This window comes from Perognathus longimembris, chromosome 3 (genome assembly GCF_023159225.1).
Source record: "Perognathus longimembris pacificus isolate PPM17 chromosome 3, ASM2315922v1, whole genome shotgun sequence".
NCBI lineage: Eukaryota > Metazoa > Chordata > Mammalia > Rodentia > Heteromyidae > Perognathus > Perognathus longimembris.
In genome coordinates, this window is record NC_063163.1 from 77,140,021 (window position 1) to 77,160,229 (window position 20,209).

General features: G+C 42.1%; 1 protein-coding gene across 2 annotated transcripts in view; it reads right to left on the bottom strand.

The window, feature by feature from the left end:
* Window positions 1–20,209, bottom strand: part of Kremen1 (kringle containing transmembrane protein 1) — an 85,012-nt gene that overhangs the window by 51,527 nt on the left and 13,276 nt on the right. For both annotated transcript variants that reach the window (XM_048342712.1, XM_048342711.1), the window contains exons 2-3: window positions 7,271–7,433; window positions 969–1,060 (exon numbers count right to left, since the gene is read on the bottom strand). In XM_048342712.1, coding sequence (XP_048198669.1) covers window positions 969–1,060; window positions 7,271–7,433 — 255 coding nt within the window. The remainder of the gene's footprint in view (window positions 1–968; window positions 1,061–7,270; window positions 7,434–20,209) is intronic.

Here is a 20,209-nt window from a genome sequence, read left to right on the forward strand (position 1 = left end):
ACTTCCAGCTTTTTAGGTGGTTAACTGGAGCTAAGAGTTTTATGGTCTTTCCTGCTCAGGTTGGCTTTGAACTGTGATCCTCAGATCTCAGCCTCCTGAGTAGCTAGGATAATGGGCATGAGCCACCAACTAAAGTATCTTTTTAAAGATTCCTCTGCTGGGTGCCAGGGGCTCATGCCTGTAATCCTAGCTACTCAGGAGGCTGATCTGAGGATCACAGTTTGAAGTCAGCCTGGGCTGCAGTTTGTGAGACTCTTATCTCCAACTAACCACCAGAAAACTTGTAGTGGTGTTGTGGCTCAAAGTGGTAGAGTGCTAGCCTTGAGCAAAAAAGCTTAAGGACAGCACCTAGGCCCTGAGTCCAAGTCCCATGACTAACAATAAAAAAAGATTCCCCCTATATTTTCTACTCCCTTGATACTAGGGTGTCCTTTGCACTTTGCATAAACTAAGTGAATGAAATGACAAGGAAACAAGCCTTTTAATAAGATACTGAAGGAACTGGGCTGTGAATTATTATCTTAGGAAAAAACAATACTTTATAATAATGTGAGTAGTAAAAGAACTACCATCTGGACTGATATTTATCAAGTATCATTTTTCAGGTGACTGAAACCAAATAAAACTAAGTAATGACAAGTATTATATCTTAGTTTTGGTGTACTTAAGGAGTTTTGTTCAAAAAAAAAAAAAGCTCATTCAAAAAAATCCATTTCAGAAAGTGAAAAGTTATCTTTTTTCCCCCTGTATCTTGCTACTGAGTTGCCACCCTCTTTCCTCCAGCAACATGAGGAGCTGACTGAGGCGGGGCTCACCACCTGGGGAACACACCATGGTCCAATTCCTCAAACACCGCAGCCCAGGATGCCTGTCCTTGTATCTCCTCAGGAAACTCACTGGCCTAGCTCAATGAGCTCTGCCCTTGGAGTGGGGGACCTCTAAGCCATAGGAGGGTGCAATGGTCTTACTCTGGCAAGCAGGAATCTCGCAGTACTTCCAATAGACACCATCCTCATGCTCTGCCACATAGCACCAGGGGCTCACATCTCCATCCGGGTTCCTGTGGGGGAATATGACACAGTCAGTGCCACTGCAATTGTTTCAAGTCAACCTGGTGTTGAGGTTGTGTTGTGGGTTTTGTTTTGTTTTTGTTGTACTTGGCTTTGAACTTAGGGTTCTGCTTGCTTTATAGGCTTGCACTTTGAGCTTGAATCTGAATATTACAAGGATTAAGTGAGCGCAGATACTCTCAACACTGCCCTGGGTATATCCACTGACCAACAATTCAAATGGCAATTTGGGAACTAGCATCAAAGGCCCTAAAAAAACAAAACAAAAACCCAGCAGCTTTTTCTTTGCAGTACTAGGACCTAAACTCAAGACCTTATACTTTAGCAGGCAGGTTCTCTACCACTTCAGCCATGCCCCAGCCCAAAGGATGCAAAGTCTTTATTTGGCAATTTCTTCTTTGGAAATTTACTCTAAGGAAGGCTTTATTTACATAGATGTTAAAAAACATTTTTATGATAAAAAATTGGAAGTGAAAAATATGCAACAGGGTTGGGAATATGGCCTAGTGGTAGAGTGCTTGCATCATATACATGAAGCCCTAGTTTCCATTCCTCAGCACCACATATATAGAAAAAGCCAGAAGTGGCGCTGTGGCTCAAGTAGTAGAGTGCTAGCCTTGAGCAAAAAGAAGCCAGGGACATTGCTCAGGCCCTGAGTTCAAGCCCCAGGACTGGCAAAAGAAATGCAACAATAAGGGATTATTTAAACAAAAATGATATATCCAAAGCCAGGCGCTGGTGCCTCACACCTTTAACCCTAGTTATTCAAGACACTGAGACCTGAAGCTTAAGGTTCAAAGCCAGACGAGGCAGGAAAGTCTGTGAGATGCTTATCTCCAGTTAACAAAAAACAAAATAAAACAGGATAGAGGTGTGGTCAAATGGTAGAGTGCAAAGGTGAGGCCTTGAGTTCAAACTCCAGCATCAAAAAACCATAGATAGCAAGGGAAAAGGTGACATTTTCCAAAAAGAAATGTTCTCTTTATCTGACTTATGTAACTGTAACCCCTCTCTGTACATCACCTTTATAATAACAATTTTAAAAATGAAGAAAGAAAGATAGATAGATAGATAGATAGATACAGATAGATAGATAGATAGATAGATAGATAGATAGATAGATAGATAGATAGATAGATAGATGTGGGCTATGCAGTTAGGGAAAATGTACTGTAGAGAGCTACTTTTAACATGGATAGTCATGATGTCTTATTGCTTTTGTGTGTGTGTGTCAGTCCGAGGGCTTGAGCTCCTACTAAGCTTTTTTACTCAAGGCTATTGGTCTACCACTTAAGCCACAGCTCCACTTCTAGCTTTTTGGTAGTTTATTGGAGATGAGTCTCACAGTTTCCTGCCCAGACTGGCTTCGAACCATAATCCTCAATTCTCAGCCTCCTGAGTAGCTAGGATTACAGGCTAGGATTACAACCATTGGCACTCAGTTTTGTTTTTTACAGTTAGTTATAAGATCATAGATAAAACCTCAGAACTGTGAGATGTATTTAGAAAAGATATACACTAGACTCTTAAGAGTATTTATCTGGCCAAGTGCTGGTGGCTCACGCCTATAATCCTAGCTACTCAGGAGGCTAAGATCTAAGGATCAAGGTATAAAGCCAGCCTTGGCAGAAAACTCCTCATGAGACTCTTGTCTCCAATTAACCTCTCGAAAACAAATCAGAAGTGGAACTATGGTTCAAAGTGGTAGAACGCTAGCCTTAAGCAAAAGAGCTCATGGACAGTGCCCAGGCCCTGAGTTCAAGCCTTATAACTGACCAAAAAAAAAAAGTATTTATCTGTAGGTGATAAGACTATTGAAGATTTTGTAACAGGGCCTTAACAGTTGCTTTTGCTGAGAAATATTGACTCCCTCCTTGGGCCCACAAATTAACTCAAAGCAGGACAAAAGCTAGGCATTCCAGCCTTTACTTTCCACCTATGTCCTTTGCCCTGAGCCATTCTCTCAGGCAGCAAATTTTCCACTATCTTAGAATCCAGGAAAAACTGCCAGGTGTCCATGATTCATATTGTAATAAACCCCATCATGGAAGAACTTCCAAGACTACCACCCCTGCCTATGCACCGAGTATGTTAACAATTCTGCATACCTCATCCCTTGCCCACAATTCCTCCTCCTATTTAAAACTTCATGAGGTCTGTTGGGGAATAAAGAGGAAAATGGTTGAGAAGAGGAATTCGCTGCCAGTAAGGGGTCATAGACCTCCTTTCCCTGGCTTCACCATGACTTGTCTTTCAGTTGGCTTCTTGGGAGGAGTAGCCAGATCTGACTTATAAAATCTGAGTCTGGGCTTGAGTCTAAAATGCCCTATGACAATTTAATTTTTTTTCCTCTTCTTCATTTTCTTCCTCAACAATGAGTATTTCAAGTGTGCAATATTTTACCAGTAAATCCACATGGTACAGACTCCTCTGCTAACCTCCCACCTGGATAGAACTGGCCAAGTCCTGTTCAACAGAACTGGGCCCTAGTCCTTCCTCAAAGCTCATCCCCCTAACATGCTGGCACTCACTTCTGATATGGAAATTATGTTATTTATTGTTTTTATAGGTCAAAACACTACATAGGTCTTTTTTATTATCTTTTTTAAAGATTAAAGGTCAAGACAGGTATATATAACTGCCACTATTCTTAAAATTATTCTCACACTAGAAATTACTTACATTCTAGAACTGTTAAGGTGATCTGAGAACAGAATATTATACTGCTTTGTGATTTTTTTATTGAGTTTTTAAGTTACTACATATATTTCACAGTATACATTTTAACCTTCACAATGATGAAAATCATGACAATGACATTTTTTAAATAATTACTTCCTCATCCCTTAATAAGAACAGCTTGGCGTTCCAACTCTGTGATGTCATGACAGTAAATGGTGGCACTGCTGAAGAGCATTGACAAATGAGGGGGAAGGGGGATGCTGTCCACACAGAAAAGCCTCGCCTCCCTTCACTACTTCCAAGCCCCTTCACTTGTACTCAGAACGTCAAATTGCTAGAAACCTGACACTCCAGCTAGGCCAGAAACAGGCATAAAGACCCTGTAACCCCTATCAGGCCTGAGCGGATAAGACTATTGTGTGGCCTACAAGATAAGTTTCCTGGAGGCACAAAGGGTCCTTTTATTTCTTGTGCCCAAAAGCAGGTGCCAGTGCTAGCCCTGCTCTTCCCCAGTCTCTGCCCTCCCCTCTAATCCAGATACTTCAGCCCATCCCAGGAAATGTGTTCCCATCACTCGCCAACTCCCACACATCTCAGATATGATGGGGCTGAGAGACAAAAGACAAATACGGTGTCGGGTGTCAGCTGAGAAATTAAAGTAGGAGGACTTGTACAAAAGCCCTTCTTTAGACAGTATTTCACTGTGATTTTCCTCCCTCTATTCACTGGTCAGCTTTGATGTCGTATTGGGTAAAGCCCTTAGAAAAACAACTGTTTTATTATCAATGTCAAAGCCATTCGGAAAAGCATCAGAGTAGCTTAATAAAAAAATAAACCCAGCAAATTCATCCTTACTTCACTGCAATCCTGAAACAAAAGACCTGGACTTTGATGTGATAATCACCAATTTCAGCCTCTCATTTTGAAAAATAAACTTGTAATTCAGGCATGGTACAGTCCTTCAAATAAAAAAATCAGGATAAAGGTGCTCCTAGACATGGTGCCATCCTACGGGGGGGGAAATATCCTTCATATAAATTCAGCCTCACTGGAAATTAACAATGTACTTTAAAGTTAGACTTAAAAATAGCTCTTTGAGAGGGCTTTGGAAGGCAAGAGAATATGGAATACCCAACAGCCTCCTACCAGAAGCTACTTTAGGGAACTAGGGTTCATCTCAGTGGTAGAGGCTTCCCCAGCCCTACAACACAAACAAGAAAAGAAATATGCTAGAACAAGAGGTCAAGTATCTATGGAACAAAACATTCTTTGCTGGGCCTAAACATTCTTCCCAACGCAACCTAACTATTCCTATGCATAGAAAAATTAGAGAAAGGTGCCACCAGCACAACAATGTTCATTGCAGCACAATTTGTCATAACGAGAATCTGGAACCAACCCAGATGCCCCTCAGTAGATGAATGGATCAGGAAAATGTGGTACATATACACAATGGAATTTTATGCCTCTATCAGAAAGAATGACATTGTCCCATTTGTAAGGAAATGGAAGGACTTGGAAAAAATTATACTAAGTAAAGTGAGCCAGACCCAAAGAAACATGGACTCTATGGTCTCCCTTATTGGGAATAATTAGTACAGGTTTAGGCAAGTCATAGAAGAGCATCACAAGGCCCAATAGCTATACCCTTATGAACACCTAAGATGATGCTAAGTGAAATGAACTCCATGTTATGGAGACAATTGTTATATCACAGTTGTGACTACTTTCAACGTCCCATTTGTATCTGTAGCTTCTATTATTGATGATGTTCTTGTATCACCTTCCTGTGGTTGTACCTACACTATCTCTGTAATCTTATCTGAGTATATTGGAAACCGTGTATACTGGTATTGGAACTAGAAAATTGAAAGGGAATACCAAAATTGAGAGACACAGGGTTAAAAAAGACAAACAACTACAAAAGCAATACTTGCAAAACTGTTTGGTGTAAGTGAACTGAACACCTCAGGGGGGGAAAGGGTAAGGGAGAGGGGGGAGGAGGGTATGAGGGACAAGGTAACAAACAGTACAAGAAATGTATCCAATGCCTAACGTATGAAACTGTAACCTCTCTGTACATCAGTTTGAGAATAAAAATTTGAAAAAAAAAAAAAAAGAAAAATTAGAGAAAGGTAATATACCAGAAATAGAGTGGAATTAATTTTTTTCATTTATGCAAAAATTAAATCAATATGTACAACTTTGAAAACAAAATGAAAAAAGAATTGTTTAACAAGCACATGTAACTTGAACAGGAAAATTCAAAAGAACAAAATGGGAAGCAACTCATACACAGTGGTGGGACTCAGGGAGGGTTTCAAGGAAAGAGGAAAAAACAAGAGCCACACTACATCAACAGTAAATATCTGTAGTGTTTGAAAAAACCTTTGAGGAACAAACAAAAGCAAATAGGAGGAAAAACATTAAAAATAAATAAATAAAGGAAATAGGCGGGTACACAAAGTAGAATAGATGATGGAGAAAACTGAAGGTACAAGGAGAGGAAAAACACAGACTGGTGACCTCATTATAGCCACAAGGGTTCTGGGGTGTTAGCAAAGGTACATAGAAGGCAGAAGGCAAACAAGGGGATCGTATAATACGGGAATCTATGTGTTGGCTCAGCTGAGTCAACAGTGCCACTCGGTTGAGATATCCACATACCATCGGAAGCAGGACAGAATATGGCACTCAGTAATCATTTTTCCCTGTCCCAGTGGCTCAAGAGGCTGCATATGCACCTGTCCTAATAATGACTAAACACATTGAGTACCCATGAGTCATGTTATCAGAATCTTGGGAGTAAGTAGCTAAAAGGCCTCACATGATTAGAATCCTTGTTCTCTCTCATTCCTATATACCAGTGAGCCTTAACTTATGTTCAATCACAGACAACTGAAAATCTAATCAAAGCCATGTATCATCTCCCTAAAGAAGCCAATGAATACACATGGACTCTAGAGTTAAGAATTCCTGTAATCCCATCTGGAAGGCTGAAGCAGGAAGATCTCTTGAACTCAGGATTTCAAGTCAGCCTGGGCAACACAGCAAGACATTTGCTCCAAAAAAAGAAAAAAATCCTTTAGCTGGGTAATGATGGCTCACACCTGTAATCCTAGTTACATAGGAGGTTGAGATCTGAGGACTGTAGTTCGAAGCCAGCCTGGGCAGGAAAGTCCACAAGAATCTTATTTCCAGAAAATCACCAATAAAGCCAGAAGTGCAGCTGTGGCTCAAGTGGTAGAGTGCTAACTTTGAGCAGAAAAGCTCAGGGACAGCACCCAGACCCTGAATTCAAGTTCCAAGTGTGTGGTGCACAACACACACACACACACACATACACACACACACACACACACACACACACACACACACACACACACATGCACAATAAGAAAAGCTTTCTGAGTTGGTCAGAAAGACAAGAAAGCTTTCCCTAGTTGTGAGCAGCACAGGAGGTTGAAAGAAGAGACCAGAGATTTTTTTTTTTCTTTAGTGTTGTAGCCACATCTTACCTGCAATAGTTATGCTCACCCAGGCCGCCCTCCCCATTGGGATATTTCAGAGTGTTGTATGGATGCTGGAAAGTCTCATTCCAGAACAGACATGGCTTCCCGCCTTGCAGAGCAGTCCAGTTCTGTGTTCCCCTATAATCTGCACCATTGGCTGTGAAACACTCTAGGAGAAAGAAAAGACAGAGTATAAAAATTTTCTGGCAACCACTGAGTCTCCTTCTCTAGTTGATGTTTTAGTTGTTTTGTTTGGAATAGCTGGAAATGGATAGTGCCTTGCTAGATCCTGGATTCTGTGCAGTTCACGGTGCTCAAACTGAGCAAATCAGAATGAGGAACCCTATGTAAATGCCAGACAATCTTGGCACTAGCTTGTCAAGGCACCAGGACATTTCCCCCCTAAAGTACGCACATCTCAATGCAGATATAAACAAGGAGCTGAAACCAACTGAAGCCCATGAAGTGAACCAGGAAACCCCCAAATCTTGGAAGAGTTGCTAACAGCCCTGTATGTTGAATTCTGGGTACTTGGAGGGGGTCATTGCTCTCGCCAGCGTCTCTGTGTAGTAACCAGAACCAAGTCACCAGCTGTAACTGAGCTCTCCCCTACAGTCTGAAAGGCTGCACTGACACTTGGATTTAATAAGACCATCGGATACAGCAATGCTTTGGAATCCCAATCACACAAATCTGGGAGTGACTCACATTCCCTGGTAATGAGGAACAGTCTTCTCCCATGCTGTCCAAGATAGAGGTGCAACAAAACAGGATGCCCTCCAGAAGGAGAAGGATTGGCATGGCCTTTTCTTGAGCCTCTTTCTGAAACTCTTTCCTTACAGGATGCATTTGCAAATGGTCTCAGGTCCCGTTTCATAAATGGAAAAATTCTTGCAGGTGCAATCTGGTGCTTGTAAAAAAAAAAAAAATCTGCTTCTCGGACTCTGGGGGATGGGGACTGAGGCTGACAGACTTCCCCCCACATCTTGTAAGCATTAAATTCACAGAGGTTCGTGAGAAAGGCATAGTACAAAGAGTATTTCCAAAATATTAGCTTAGTTGAAACTGACAGAGAGAAGCACTTCAAACACTTCTTCAAGATGTAGCACTACAACCTGACGGTCCAGGGGAGCTATACCATTCCTAGCCTGCTTTCTGTCCTTCCCTGGCTCAGTGACCTCTAACTTCCTGTGTTAAGGATTCTCAACACCATCTCTTGTTGAAGAGTGAATGCTCCCACTCTGGGGTACTAAGCTGTGTATGACACCAGCATGGCTATATTTTGGAAAGTATATCTTTTAATATTTAAACACTACTCATAGGGGCTGGGAATGTGGCTTAGTGGTAGAGTGCTCGCCTAGCAAGCATAAAGCCCTGGGTTTGACTCATCAGCGCCACATATACAGAAAAGGCCAAAAGTGGGCTCTGTAGCTCAAGTGGTAGAGTGTTAGCCTTGAGCAAAAAGAAGCCAGAGACAATGCAGCTACTCACAGAACATCTCTCTTCCAGCACCTCCTTCCTCCACCAGCCTGGCCCCATGTTTCATGTGGAATGGCACTGTCTTATGTAACCTAAAATTTGGGATTCTAGGTTACATGAAAAACCCAGAAATTTCTTATATTGGTGCCATACATGTTACAGTAAGTACAACTCACCATGTACCATGATGACCCAACACTTGACCAAGAGTCTGTATAAACAAACAAACAAAAAAATACTCGAGGGTAATTGAAGGAGGCAGCTCAGCAACGCATGACATAGTCTAAATCACGAGGCTCAGCCTTGGCTTCTTGTCTGGACACTCTGCCAGCCAGCTGTGAGACCTTGGATGAATAACCATCATGTACATCAGTTCTAGTATTTATACTGTGTTATACCGTGTGCCAAGCTAAAAGCTTTGCAGACGTCAATTCACCAATCTAGTAAAAAGGACCCTTAACACAAGCCATTCTATTCAAGAGGAGACTGGACCCCTGATCACACTGCACACTGTCTAGCAGAAGCCCTGAGGCTCATCCTTAACCTCACAACTCCCCCCACTGCCCCCATCCCCGCCAAGGTCTCACTCATCATCAAGTCCATTGGACTAATTTATTTAATATCTTTAGGTAGTTGTGCGAAGGGGCTTCAATTCAACAGGCCAATTTATGAGTACAGTGAATCTTGATTAGTGTCACCCTTTCCATTTTTCTTCCCCTGTCTCTCCCCTATTCACCCATCCCCTCAAGTTACCTATTTCTGTTTTTACATATGTACATTAAGTATTATGACTGTATTCTCCCATCATTCCTCTCTCCAACCTGTTTTCCTTAGCCTCCCTCCTCACAAAAACAAAACAAAAGATGTTTCAGCTCCACTGGCATTCTTAGATATCCATGTTTAGTTCTGCTTATCACCAAGGAACAGTTCAGGCCTCACAGCTTCCCCTGATGTTCAATAATCCATTCTACCACACAGAACTCAAAGAGCTAGGAGAACAAAATCCCTCATAAGAAAACCCATACTCTCCATAGCCATTTTCCATCTTCCATGGCACTCAGCTCTTTCTTAGTCACTCACTATGGTCCAGAGCCATAATAATCTGCTTTTTTGTGTGTGCTGATCCGAGGGCTTGAGGGCCTGGGTGCTGTCCCTGAGTTTCTGTACTCAAGCCTGGTGCTCTACCACTCCATTTCTGGCTTTTCTGGCAGTTAATTGGAAATAAGAGTCTCACAGACTTGCTCAGGTTGGCTTCAAACTTCTATCCTCAGATCTCAGGTTCCTTAGTAGCTATGATTACAGGTGTGATCCACAGGCGCCCAACCTTTGGTTTCTTTTTAATTCTGAGAACACTATCACACTATTTCCTGCCTGAAATCTTCCTCTAATACTTAATATTGCAGAGTATTACCTGCAATGGCAAGGTTACCTCCTTGCCATTGTTACTTCCTCTCAAAATCTCCCACCATCTCCACTGCTCTTTTTCTGCCCTTTAGGTGCCCTTCATAGCTCTCATTGTCCCTACGAATGTATGCCCAAGCCTCCGTTCCTGTAGGATCCACAGCCTCCAATGCAACCAGCTACAAATAAAAAAGAAAAATCAGAAAAAAAAGTCTCTACTGAACATGTAAAGACATTCTTTCCTTGTCCTCAGCCTCTAAGCAATACAGTGTAATTCACAACTATTTACACAGCATTTACATTGTAGGTGTTTTAAGTAATCTAGAGATGATTTAGACAATATGGAAGGACATGTGCATTATATGCAAATACTAGGCCGTTATATAGAGGGACTCCAGCATCCTCAGCATCCTGGACCCAATACTCCATGAAAACTGAGAAAATTGTATTTGGGAGAGGGAGAGAGAGAGAGAGAGAGAGAGAGAGAGAGAGAGAGAGAGAGAGAGAGAGAGAGAGAGAGAGAATGAATATATATGTGGGGGGGGGGGAGAATAATGTGGGTAGGGGAGCAGGTGCTACACCAAATCTCTGTCCCAACCCCTGTACTTCCAAAATGCTGTCCAGGTTACAGAATGAGGTTTAGGGGTCACAGACTAGATGATTCTAAGAACATTACACCAACCATTGCCAGTTGCTACAGTTTTCATGGTTATGTGCTAATACATCTTTATTGCCTATCAGATCTTGTCCATCAACACATTACATTGTACACTTTAAAAACATACAATAAAAATGAATTCTTATAAAAAGTGATAAGGGTTGGATGCTGGTGTCTCACGCCTCAGGAGGCTGAGATCTGAGGATCGCAGGTCAAAACCAGTCCAGGCAAGAAAGCCCATGAGACTTTTATCTCCAATTAATCACCAGAAAACTGGAAGTAGAGCTGTGGCTCAAAGTGGTAGAGCACTGGCCTTGAGTAAGGGAGCTGAGGGATAGCACCCAGGCCCTGAGTTCAAGCCCCACAGCCAAAAAATAAGTGGTGAGAAGGAACCCAGGAGTCATTTACATAGGCTTTAATGAGCAGTCTAATAAATATACAACAACCAGTGGGACCCATTCCCAGGGTCTCAGATAACTTGATTTGTAATTCAAAACAATGGTAGCCATCCATCCACAGTGACAGCCCTTACCTAATGGGTCTGAGATGTCACTTAAGCAGGAATGAGACAGGGCATACTTAACTGTTTCAGTTTCTTTTTCTCAGATTCACAGTTATGCTGGGAAAACAGAGGCAGTATACAAGATTTTAATAATTTATTTTTTAGACTTTCCATCTAAACTGTTGGGAAAAGCAAGAAAAACAAAGTATTCTGGATTTAGAGTTATCTTCCCATCTTGATTTCATCAGAGCCTCAGGGTGTGTACTAGATAATAAGTACACTCCCTCTCATTTTTTTATTTTTTACTGCTATGAATCTGACATAATTTTGGCTAGATAAGTAAGGAGTGGCTGAAAAACAAATCCCATACCACTTGTGTATTTATATATTCAGTGCCAACGAATGGGTGAAGGCAAAAGAACTAATGTCTAGGATATTACTCATTAATTCATTTGACAAATATTTGTTCTGTACTTACCATGTGCCCAGGACAATGGTGAGTAAAGACTGTATTCATGGAGTTCACAAGCTAACTGGGGATACAAATTCATGATAAACCAATCAAAATAATAAGCCTGTAATCCTAGCTACTCAAGAGGCTGGTTCAAAGCTAGCCTTGGCAGAAAAGTCCAAAAGATTCCATCTCCAAAATAGCCAGCAAAAAGTTGAGCTGGAGGTATGGCTCAAGTAATGGAGCATCAGCAAAGCAAGTGTGAGTTTTAAATCCCAATATCAATTAAAAATAATAAAATAAGCCGGGTGCTGATGGCCTGTAATTCTAGCTATATGGGAGGCTAAGATCTGAAGATCAAGGTTCAAAACCAGTCTACATAGTTAAAGTCCATGAGGCACTTATCTCCAATTAACCACCAGAAAACCAGAAGTGGAATTATGGCTCAAAATGGTAGAGTGCTAGCCTTGAGCAAAAGAGCTCAGGGACAACACCTAAGGCCTCAGTTCAGGCCCCATGACTGACAAAAAAAAAAAAAAAAAAAAAAAACAAGAACAAAAAACTAGGAAAAGGAACTTGGGAACTTGGCATTGAGACCAGTTGGAGAGTTATTACTGCAGAAAGCAGGCCAACCTATGCTGCTGGCTGTCAGCTGTGGGTGCCAAGATACTTTCTCTACCTTCTTTCCTTCCCTCCTCCCACCCTCAAGCCCACCCACTCCTTCCTTCCTTCCTTCCTTCCTTCTTTCCTTCCTTCCTTCCTTCCTTCCTTCTTTCCTTCCTTCCTTCCTTCTTTCCTTCCTTCCATCCTTCTTCTACTTAGGATATAACTCAGGGCCTTGTACATGCTAACTAAGCTCATGCTCTTCCACAAGCTACACTCTTAGCACTACATGCATTTTGAAGGTAAAGCCAGTTTAGGATTATCCCAGAAGAACACAATAGTTCAATAGCTATGTACATATGAACACAAAAGATGATACTAAGTGAAATGAATTCCTAGTTATGGAAACAAGTGGTTTAACATCATTGCTGTTATTTTCAACATACCATGTGAAAGTATGCCTTTTTCTTTTGTCTTTCTTTCCCGTGGTTTAAACCCTGACGTCACTATAATAGATTTTGGTACCCTGAATAAATGTATATTGGAACTAGCGAAGGGAAAGGGAATATCAAAATTGAGAGACAAAGGATAAAAAGACAAACCAAGGCAACAGCAATACTTACAAAACTATATGGTGTAAGCCAACTGCACAACTCAAGGGGGGAGAGGGAAATGAGGATGGGGGAGGCAGGGGAAAAGGAGGAGGAGGTAACAAGTTGGATAAGAAATGTACGCATTACCTTACGTACGAAACTGTAACCCTTCTGTACATCATTCTAACAATAAAGAAATGGAAAAAAATTTTTCTTGGGCTCTGAGAGGAAGAGGCTGAACAAGCAGGCCAGCAGAGAGGGCTCAAGAAGGACACTATGTGTAGGGGTGGATTGAAGAGTAGTTTGGTCCTGCAGGGGTAAAGTTTGAGACACCAATGATAAAACTGTGGATAGAGAGGACATCAAAGCTACATGAGGCTGGGATGGAGGAGAGTCCAGATGACAAAGAGGACACTTGGGTCCCCATGTTTGATGAGAAGGTAGGAGGAAAGCACTTTTCAGCCAGTACTTTCTATCAGGAAAATGTCTGCTAACAAAGTGACCCAGTACGGACATACTGGGAGTCAGGCTAGAGTCAGGCCTCAGCTTTATGGTTTACAAGTTAAGCCTCATGTTCTTCACTTGTAAATGGGGAGGCTTCAGTTACCAGTAGCTCAGGGCAGTTGGAAGAATTGGAGGATGTGCAAGAATACTAGGGTAGGAACACAGTAGGTATGTGCCTTGAAACTGTGTGCCAAAAATATTACATAATTATAAAAGTATAAACATAAATTTTATTCTAAGTTTAAAAATATGTCTACCATCATAATATAATTTATCTTTGTCTATAAAAATAATGAATATAGGGGCTGGGGATATGGCCTAGTGGCAAGAGAGCTTGCTTCGTATACATGAGGCCCTGGGTTCGATTACCCAGCACCACATATACAGAAAGCGGCCAGAAGTGGCGCTGTGGCTCAAGTGGCAGAGTGCTAGCCTTGAGCAAAAGGAAGCCAGGGACAGTGCTCAGGCCCTGAGTCCAAGGCCCAGCCAGGACTGGCAAAAAAAAAAAAAAAATGAATATAAAAGTTACTGTCAACTGGACACCAGTAGCGCATGTCTGTAATCCTACACTGGAGGATGAAATCTGAGGATCGCAGTTTGAAGCCAGCCCAGACAGGAAAGTATCTCTGAGAATCTTATCTCCATTAAACTACCAAAAAAGCTGGAACTGCAGCTGTGGTTCAGTGGTAGAGCACTAGCAAAAGAAGCTCAGGGGCAGTGCACAGGCTCTGAGTTCAAGCCCCAGGACCAGCACCAAAAAAAAAAAAAAAAAAAAGATACTGTCATAGGAGTAGGTGGGCACATCATCCTACTGTGACTTTGTTTAAAGTGATCAGTCCACTCTCAAAATATATATGGTTTCAATCCTAGTAGCCAATGGGTAAGAAGCAAGAAAAATATATACAATAGGGCCAATAGGTTTTTCTTAATCAATGTTTCAACTCTAAATATGATAAAAATACATCTTGAATTACAGAAATTAGTACTTCATAATTAATATAAGTGAGAACAAATTGTAAGTTAAGAAAAGTTCCACTGGGCACCAGTGGCTCACACCAGTAATCCAAGCTACTCAGGAGGCTGAGATCTAAGGATTGTCGTTCAAAGTCAGTCCAGGCAGGAAAGAGAAATTTATCTCCAACTAGCCTTCAAAAAACCAGAAGTGGAGCTGTGGCTCAAGCGAGAGTGCTAGTCTTGAGGAAAAGAGCTCAAGGACAGCACCCAGGACCATCATACACGCATACAAAAAATTCATGTTTGAAATTATAGCAAGGTACTTGGGTAGGCACTCCCATCTTCAGTAACTCACTAAAATGAAGAATACAAAGGAAAGGAAAGGGCCACATTTTTGTTCCCAAGACCTACTGTAAACATGGGGTTCATCCTGTGGTCACATTCACACAAAGTTTTGAGAACAGTGGTGTTGCAGGTCTCAAGGGAATGGGTGTTATTTACAAAGGAACATTCCATAAGCATTACCATGCCCAAACTGTAAGTCAACATTATTATCCGACATGGGGAGGTCTTTCGGACTTGGAACATGCCATCAAAGAGGACAGTAGGACCTTACCTTACTTTGCCTCTCCTATACTTTCTGGCCATGAAAGAAACATAAACAGGTTTGCTAGATGTGCTCCCACCATGTGTGGCACCCAGTGGAGTGTGTAGGAGCACCTTGCACATTATGCTTGTCTCAGTTATGAGCAGCCCTGTGGTAAACGGGCATGTAATCCTGAGAGTTCCCAATCTTCTCCCACCCAAGGTTACTGAGCCACGGCAGGATACTCTCCTGTCTTTCACAGCAGCTCACTCCCATGAGATTCTGTATCACACCATCATATGGAAAGAGGACATCTCAGGTGGTGGAGGGAAGCCCTCTGTACACATAATGCATAGTGAAGAGTCACTGGAATTAAGGGTAAATGGCCCTCAATAAGGAGCTGCCACTGTATGGCTCAGCAAACCACCCACTACTTGGGGCCTTGGTCTTTCCCTCTGTTTCTTCATCTGTGAAATGAAGGGATTTCATCCACATATGTTTGCTCTAAACAGCTAAAATTTTATGATTTAACAAAAAAGTTCAGGGTTTTGTGAATGAGAAGAAGGATTGATAACTACAAATCCCTTCCAGACTTAAAATTCTCTAACTGTACATGCTTCTCTAATGGAAGAATTCTATGGTCAATGGAAGTAAAAATTCTATGGTTAAAATAAAATAGCCCTGGAGCCAGTGGCTCACACTTATAATCCTAACTACTTGAGAGGCTGAGGTCAAGAGGGTTGAGATTTGAGGCTAATCTAGTTAGAAAAGTTCTCAAAACCCCTTCTGAGTGAGACAAGCCAGAACAGAGTCAAATAGCACATGGTCTCCCTGATAGGCAAGTGTTAGAATCAAACTGCAAAGAGACGGGACAAAGTAAACAGGACCCAAGGTACCAATACACAGTGAGACCAAAAGTGAACAGTCTTGGGAAAAATGCACCAAACAGTAAGACCCAAGCACTACTTCATATGTACTTGAAATAATATACAGACTGAAAAGAACTCCAAAGATAAGGAAACAAAGGATCTCTCCTTAATTAGTCTTATAGTCTTTAGAGAACCCTATAATCTTTACCTCACATATGGTGTATATATATAGTGCACATCTAAGGGAAGATAGGAGGAAGGCACAGAATCAGTGGAAAGCGGGCTAAAAAAAAATACAGTAGAGGGGGCCCAACAGCTGCAATGGACACGGATGAAAGCGAATTTAGCAATTCAAGGGCAGTGAGTGTGGGCTCTCTCTCTCTACTTCCCCTCGCTTCGGAGGGAAGGGGCTTGTCCGCCCCTTCCTGGGTGGTCCTTTTTCCGCTCTCACGTGGGAGCGATGGCCACAGGTAGCCTCGGTGGCGTGTGGTTGCAGGGTGCCCCAAAACCGCCAAGAAAGACACAGATGCCTGGGCCCCTGGAGAAAACTCTAGGGCTTCTGTTTATTCAAATAAGGAGCCTCCCAGATATACCCCAAAGGCGGGCACAAGAGAGGGGCCCCTGATTGGTCCCAAGGAGCTGTCCCTCAAATGATGTCAGACTTCCTTTGTGGGCAGAGGTCCAGCCCCCAAGGATGGGCCCCTGGGGTACCCCTCCGCCATAACACACGTGCTAGCCCCAGGAACAGGGGCTTCTCTTCCTGTTAAAGACAGGAAGGGGAGGGACAGGCCGAGGTCAGCTGTGGCCCCTTAAAGGTGCAGCTGACCCCAACAGTGAGGGGAGGGAAGAACTGAGAGAAAAAGGAACAGATGATACTAAGAAAAAGGAAAAAAATGTACATATCATCTGACCTGGAAGAAATTGTTTTATTGTTAAAGTTCATAGATTTCATAAGCATTGTAGATTAGAATGACAAGAACCATCATTGGGAAGGTTAAAAAAAAAAGTGGGAAGGTGGGGAGGGTTGGGGGGAAGGAAAGGTGGGAGAAAAATGAAGAGGTAACAAGCATGACAAGAAATATACTCACTTCCTTAAGTATGTAACTGTGACCCCTCTGTACATAATCTTGACAAATAAACAAATACATAAATAAATAAAATTTAAAAAATAAACACCTTCTGAAACTGTAGCTGGGCACAGGAGTACACACCAGTCATCCCAAACTATGTGGGAGGCTGAGATTGAGAGAGCATAGTTCTAGGCCAACCTGGGCAAGAGTTCATGAGAGTTCCACAGAGGGAAGCTGATTGAGGTGGTGCCTGCCTATGATCCCAGCACTTGGGAGGTGAGGCAGGAGGATCTGCAGTTAAAGGAAAGTCTGGCTCCATACCAAGATCTCTCTCTCTCTCTCTCTCTCTCTCTCTCTCTCTCTCTCTCTCTCTCACACACACACACACACACACACACACACACACACACACGAAAAAGAAAGAAAGAAAAAAGAAAAGCAAAAAACTGATGAGGCACCAAGGACATTTTTAGCATTGACTGGATTTTGGACAACAGTAAGGATTAAATTTGCTCAGTGCAATAACAACAGTTTACTGGTTTTGAAAGGAATCTTTGTCATTTTAGAGCTATGTACTGACATTTTTAAAGATGAGACCGTTTCTGACATTTGTCATAAAGTAGCCCAATGGGCTGTGAGCAAGAGGCTAAGGTTGAAGTAACATTGGCTCTGGTTGGCAAGTGTGAGTCCAGGAGACAGAGGCACGCAACTTCTTTGTTCTGTCCTATTTTTGTATGTTTTAAACTTTTCATAAGAAAAAATTGAAGAATATCTTAAAAGCAGGTCAGATTTACTGTTTTGTGATAACTACCTTTAGCTTTTTTTTTTTTTTTTTTTTTTTTGCCAGTCCTGGGGCTTGAACTCAGGGCCTGGGCACTGTCCTTGGCTTCTTTTTGCTCAAGGCTAGCACTCTACCACTTGAACCATAGCACCATTTCTGGCTTTTTCTGTTTATGTGGTGCTGAGGAATTGAACCCAGGGCTCCATGTACATTAGGCAAGGACTCTACTACTAAGCCACATTCCCAGCCCATTTAGCTTCTTTTCAAGAACCATAAACTCAGTTATCCATGACTCCAAGCATCAAAAATCAAGATATTCACATGTTAAGTTCTTGGACTATGTATTAACTGTGCAAAATGACCATAGAACAAGCTGTATTTTTACTCGAAGTAGAAAGTACCACATAAATAATCACAGTAATGTCTTTTATTTAGGCATCAGTAGCTTTGCATTAAAATACGTTTTAGATCTTCCTCTTCATTTAGGGAAACAGTACCCTAAGAACAAAGAGCCTGGCACAGGGGCTCACACATGTAATCCTAGCTACTCAGGAGGCTGATATCTGAGAATCATGGTTTGAAGCCAGCTCCAGCAGAAAAGTCTGTGAAACACTTATCTCCAATAAACTACTCAGAGCTACTCAAAAAAGCCACAAGTGTGGGGCTGGGAATACGGCCTCATGGCAAGAGTGCTTGCCTTGCATACATAAGCCCTGGGTTCAATTCCTCAGCACCACATATATAGAAAATGGCCAGAAGTGGTGCTGTGGCTCAAGTGGCAGAGTGCTAGCCTTGAGCAAAAAGAAGCCAGGGACAGTGCTCAGGCCCTGAGTTCAAGGCCCAGAACTGGCATAAAAAGAAAAAAAAAGCCACAAGTGGTGCTGTGGCTCAAGTGGTAGAGTGTTCACCTTAAGCAAAAGAAGCTCAGAGACAGGGCCCAAGACCAGAGTACAAGCCCTATGAGAGGAAAAAAGAAAAGAAACAAACAAAAGCAATAACAAAGGCTTATGCTTAATGGTAGAGCATGTGCATAGCATACACAAAGCCCTGAGTTCAATGCCCTGCTTGCATGCATGAGCACGCACACACAAAAGAGTCATGATATATATGTGTGTGTATGTATGTGTGCATATTTTTTTAATTAATTTTTTTGGTGCCAGTACTGGGGCCTGATCTCAGAGTTTGGGTGATGTTTCTTTGGATAATGTTTTTGCTCCAGGCTAGCTAGCATTCTACCACTTATGTCACATCTCCACATCTGGGTTTTTGGTGGTTAACTGTAAATAATAGTCTCACAAACTTTCCTGCCTAGGTGGGCTTTGAACAGCAATCCTCAGATCTCAGGTTCCTGAATATCTACGATAAGGAGAATGAGCCACTGGCCCTAGCAACTTAATTTTTTTTCTTCTTCTTTATTGTCAAAGTGAATTACAGAGGAGTTACAGTTTCACATGTAAAGCAAGTACATTACTTATCCAACTTGTTACCTCCTCCCTCATTTTTCCCCCAATCTGTCCCCTCTCCAGTTCCCCCCCACACCATGAGTTGTACAGTTGGTTTACACCAATTGGTTTTGTAAGTATCGCTTTTTCAATGGTTTGTCTTTTTATCCTTTGTGTCTCATTTTTGGTATTCCTTTTCCTTGTCCTAGTTCCAATACATGTCTATACAATATCCGGGGTACTAAGATCAGTTACAGTAAAAGCACAGGAGTATCATGGTTCAAAGCCACCCCAGGCAGGAAAGCCCATAAGACTCATCTCCATTAACCACCAGAAAACCTGTAGTGGAGTTGTTGCTCAAAGTGCTAGAGCTTAGAGACAGCACCCAGGCCCAGAGTTCAAGCCCCACGACTGACAAAAAAAAAGAATTTATACTTTTGGAAGAAGATTTAAAGTATGATATTTGAAAAAATAAATAAAGTATGCTATTTGAATGCTGGGCACTGGTGGTTCACACCTGTAATCCCAGCTACTCAGGAAGCTGTGATCTGAGGATCTCAGTTCCCAGCCAACCCAGACAAGAAAGTCCATGAGACTTTTATCTCTAATTAACCATCAAAAAACCAGAAGTGGAGCTGTGGCTCAAGTTGAAGATTGTTAGCCGTGAGTGAAAAATCCCAGGAATAGCATCCAGGCCCTGAGTTCAAGCCCCATGATGGACAAAATAAATAAAAAAGTATTGCTGGAAATGTGGCCTAGTGGTAAAGTGCTCGCCTCGTATACATGAAGCCCTGGGTTCGATTCCTCAGCACCACATACATAGAAAAAAAGCGGAAATGGCACTGTAGCTCAAGTGCTAGAGTGCTAGCCTTGAGCAAAAAGCCAGGGACAGTGCTCAGGTCTGAGTCACAAGCCTCAGGACTGGCAAAAAAAAAAAATTTTAAAGGGGCTGGGTACATGGCCTAGTGGCAAGAGTGCTTGACTCGTATACATGAAGCTCTGGGTTCGATTCCCAAGCACCACATATATAGAAAATAGCCAGAAGTGGCGCT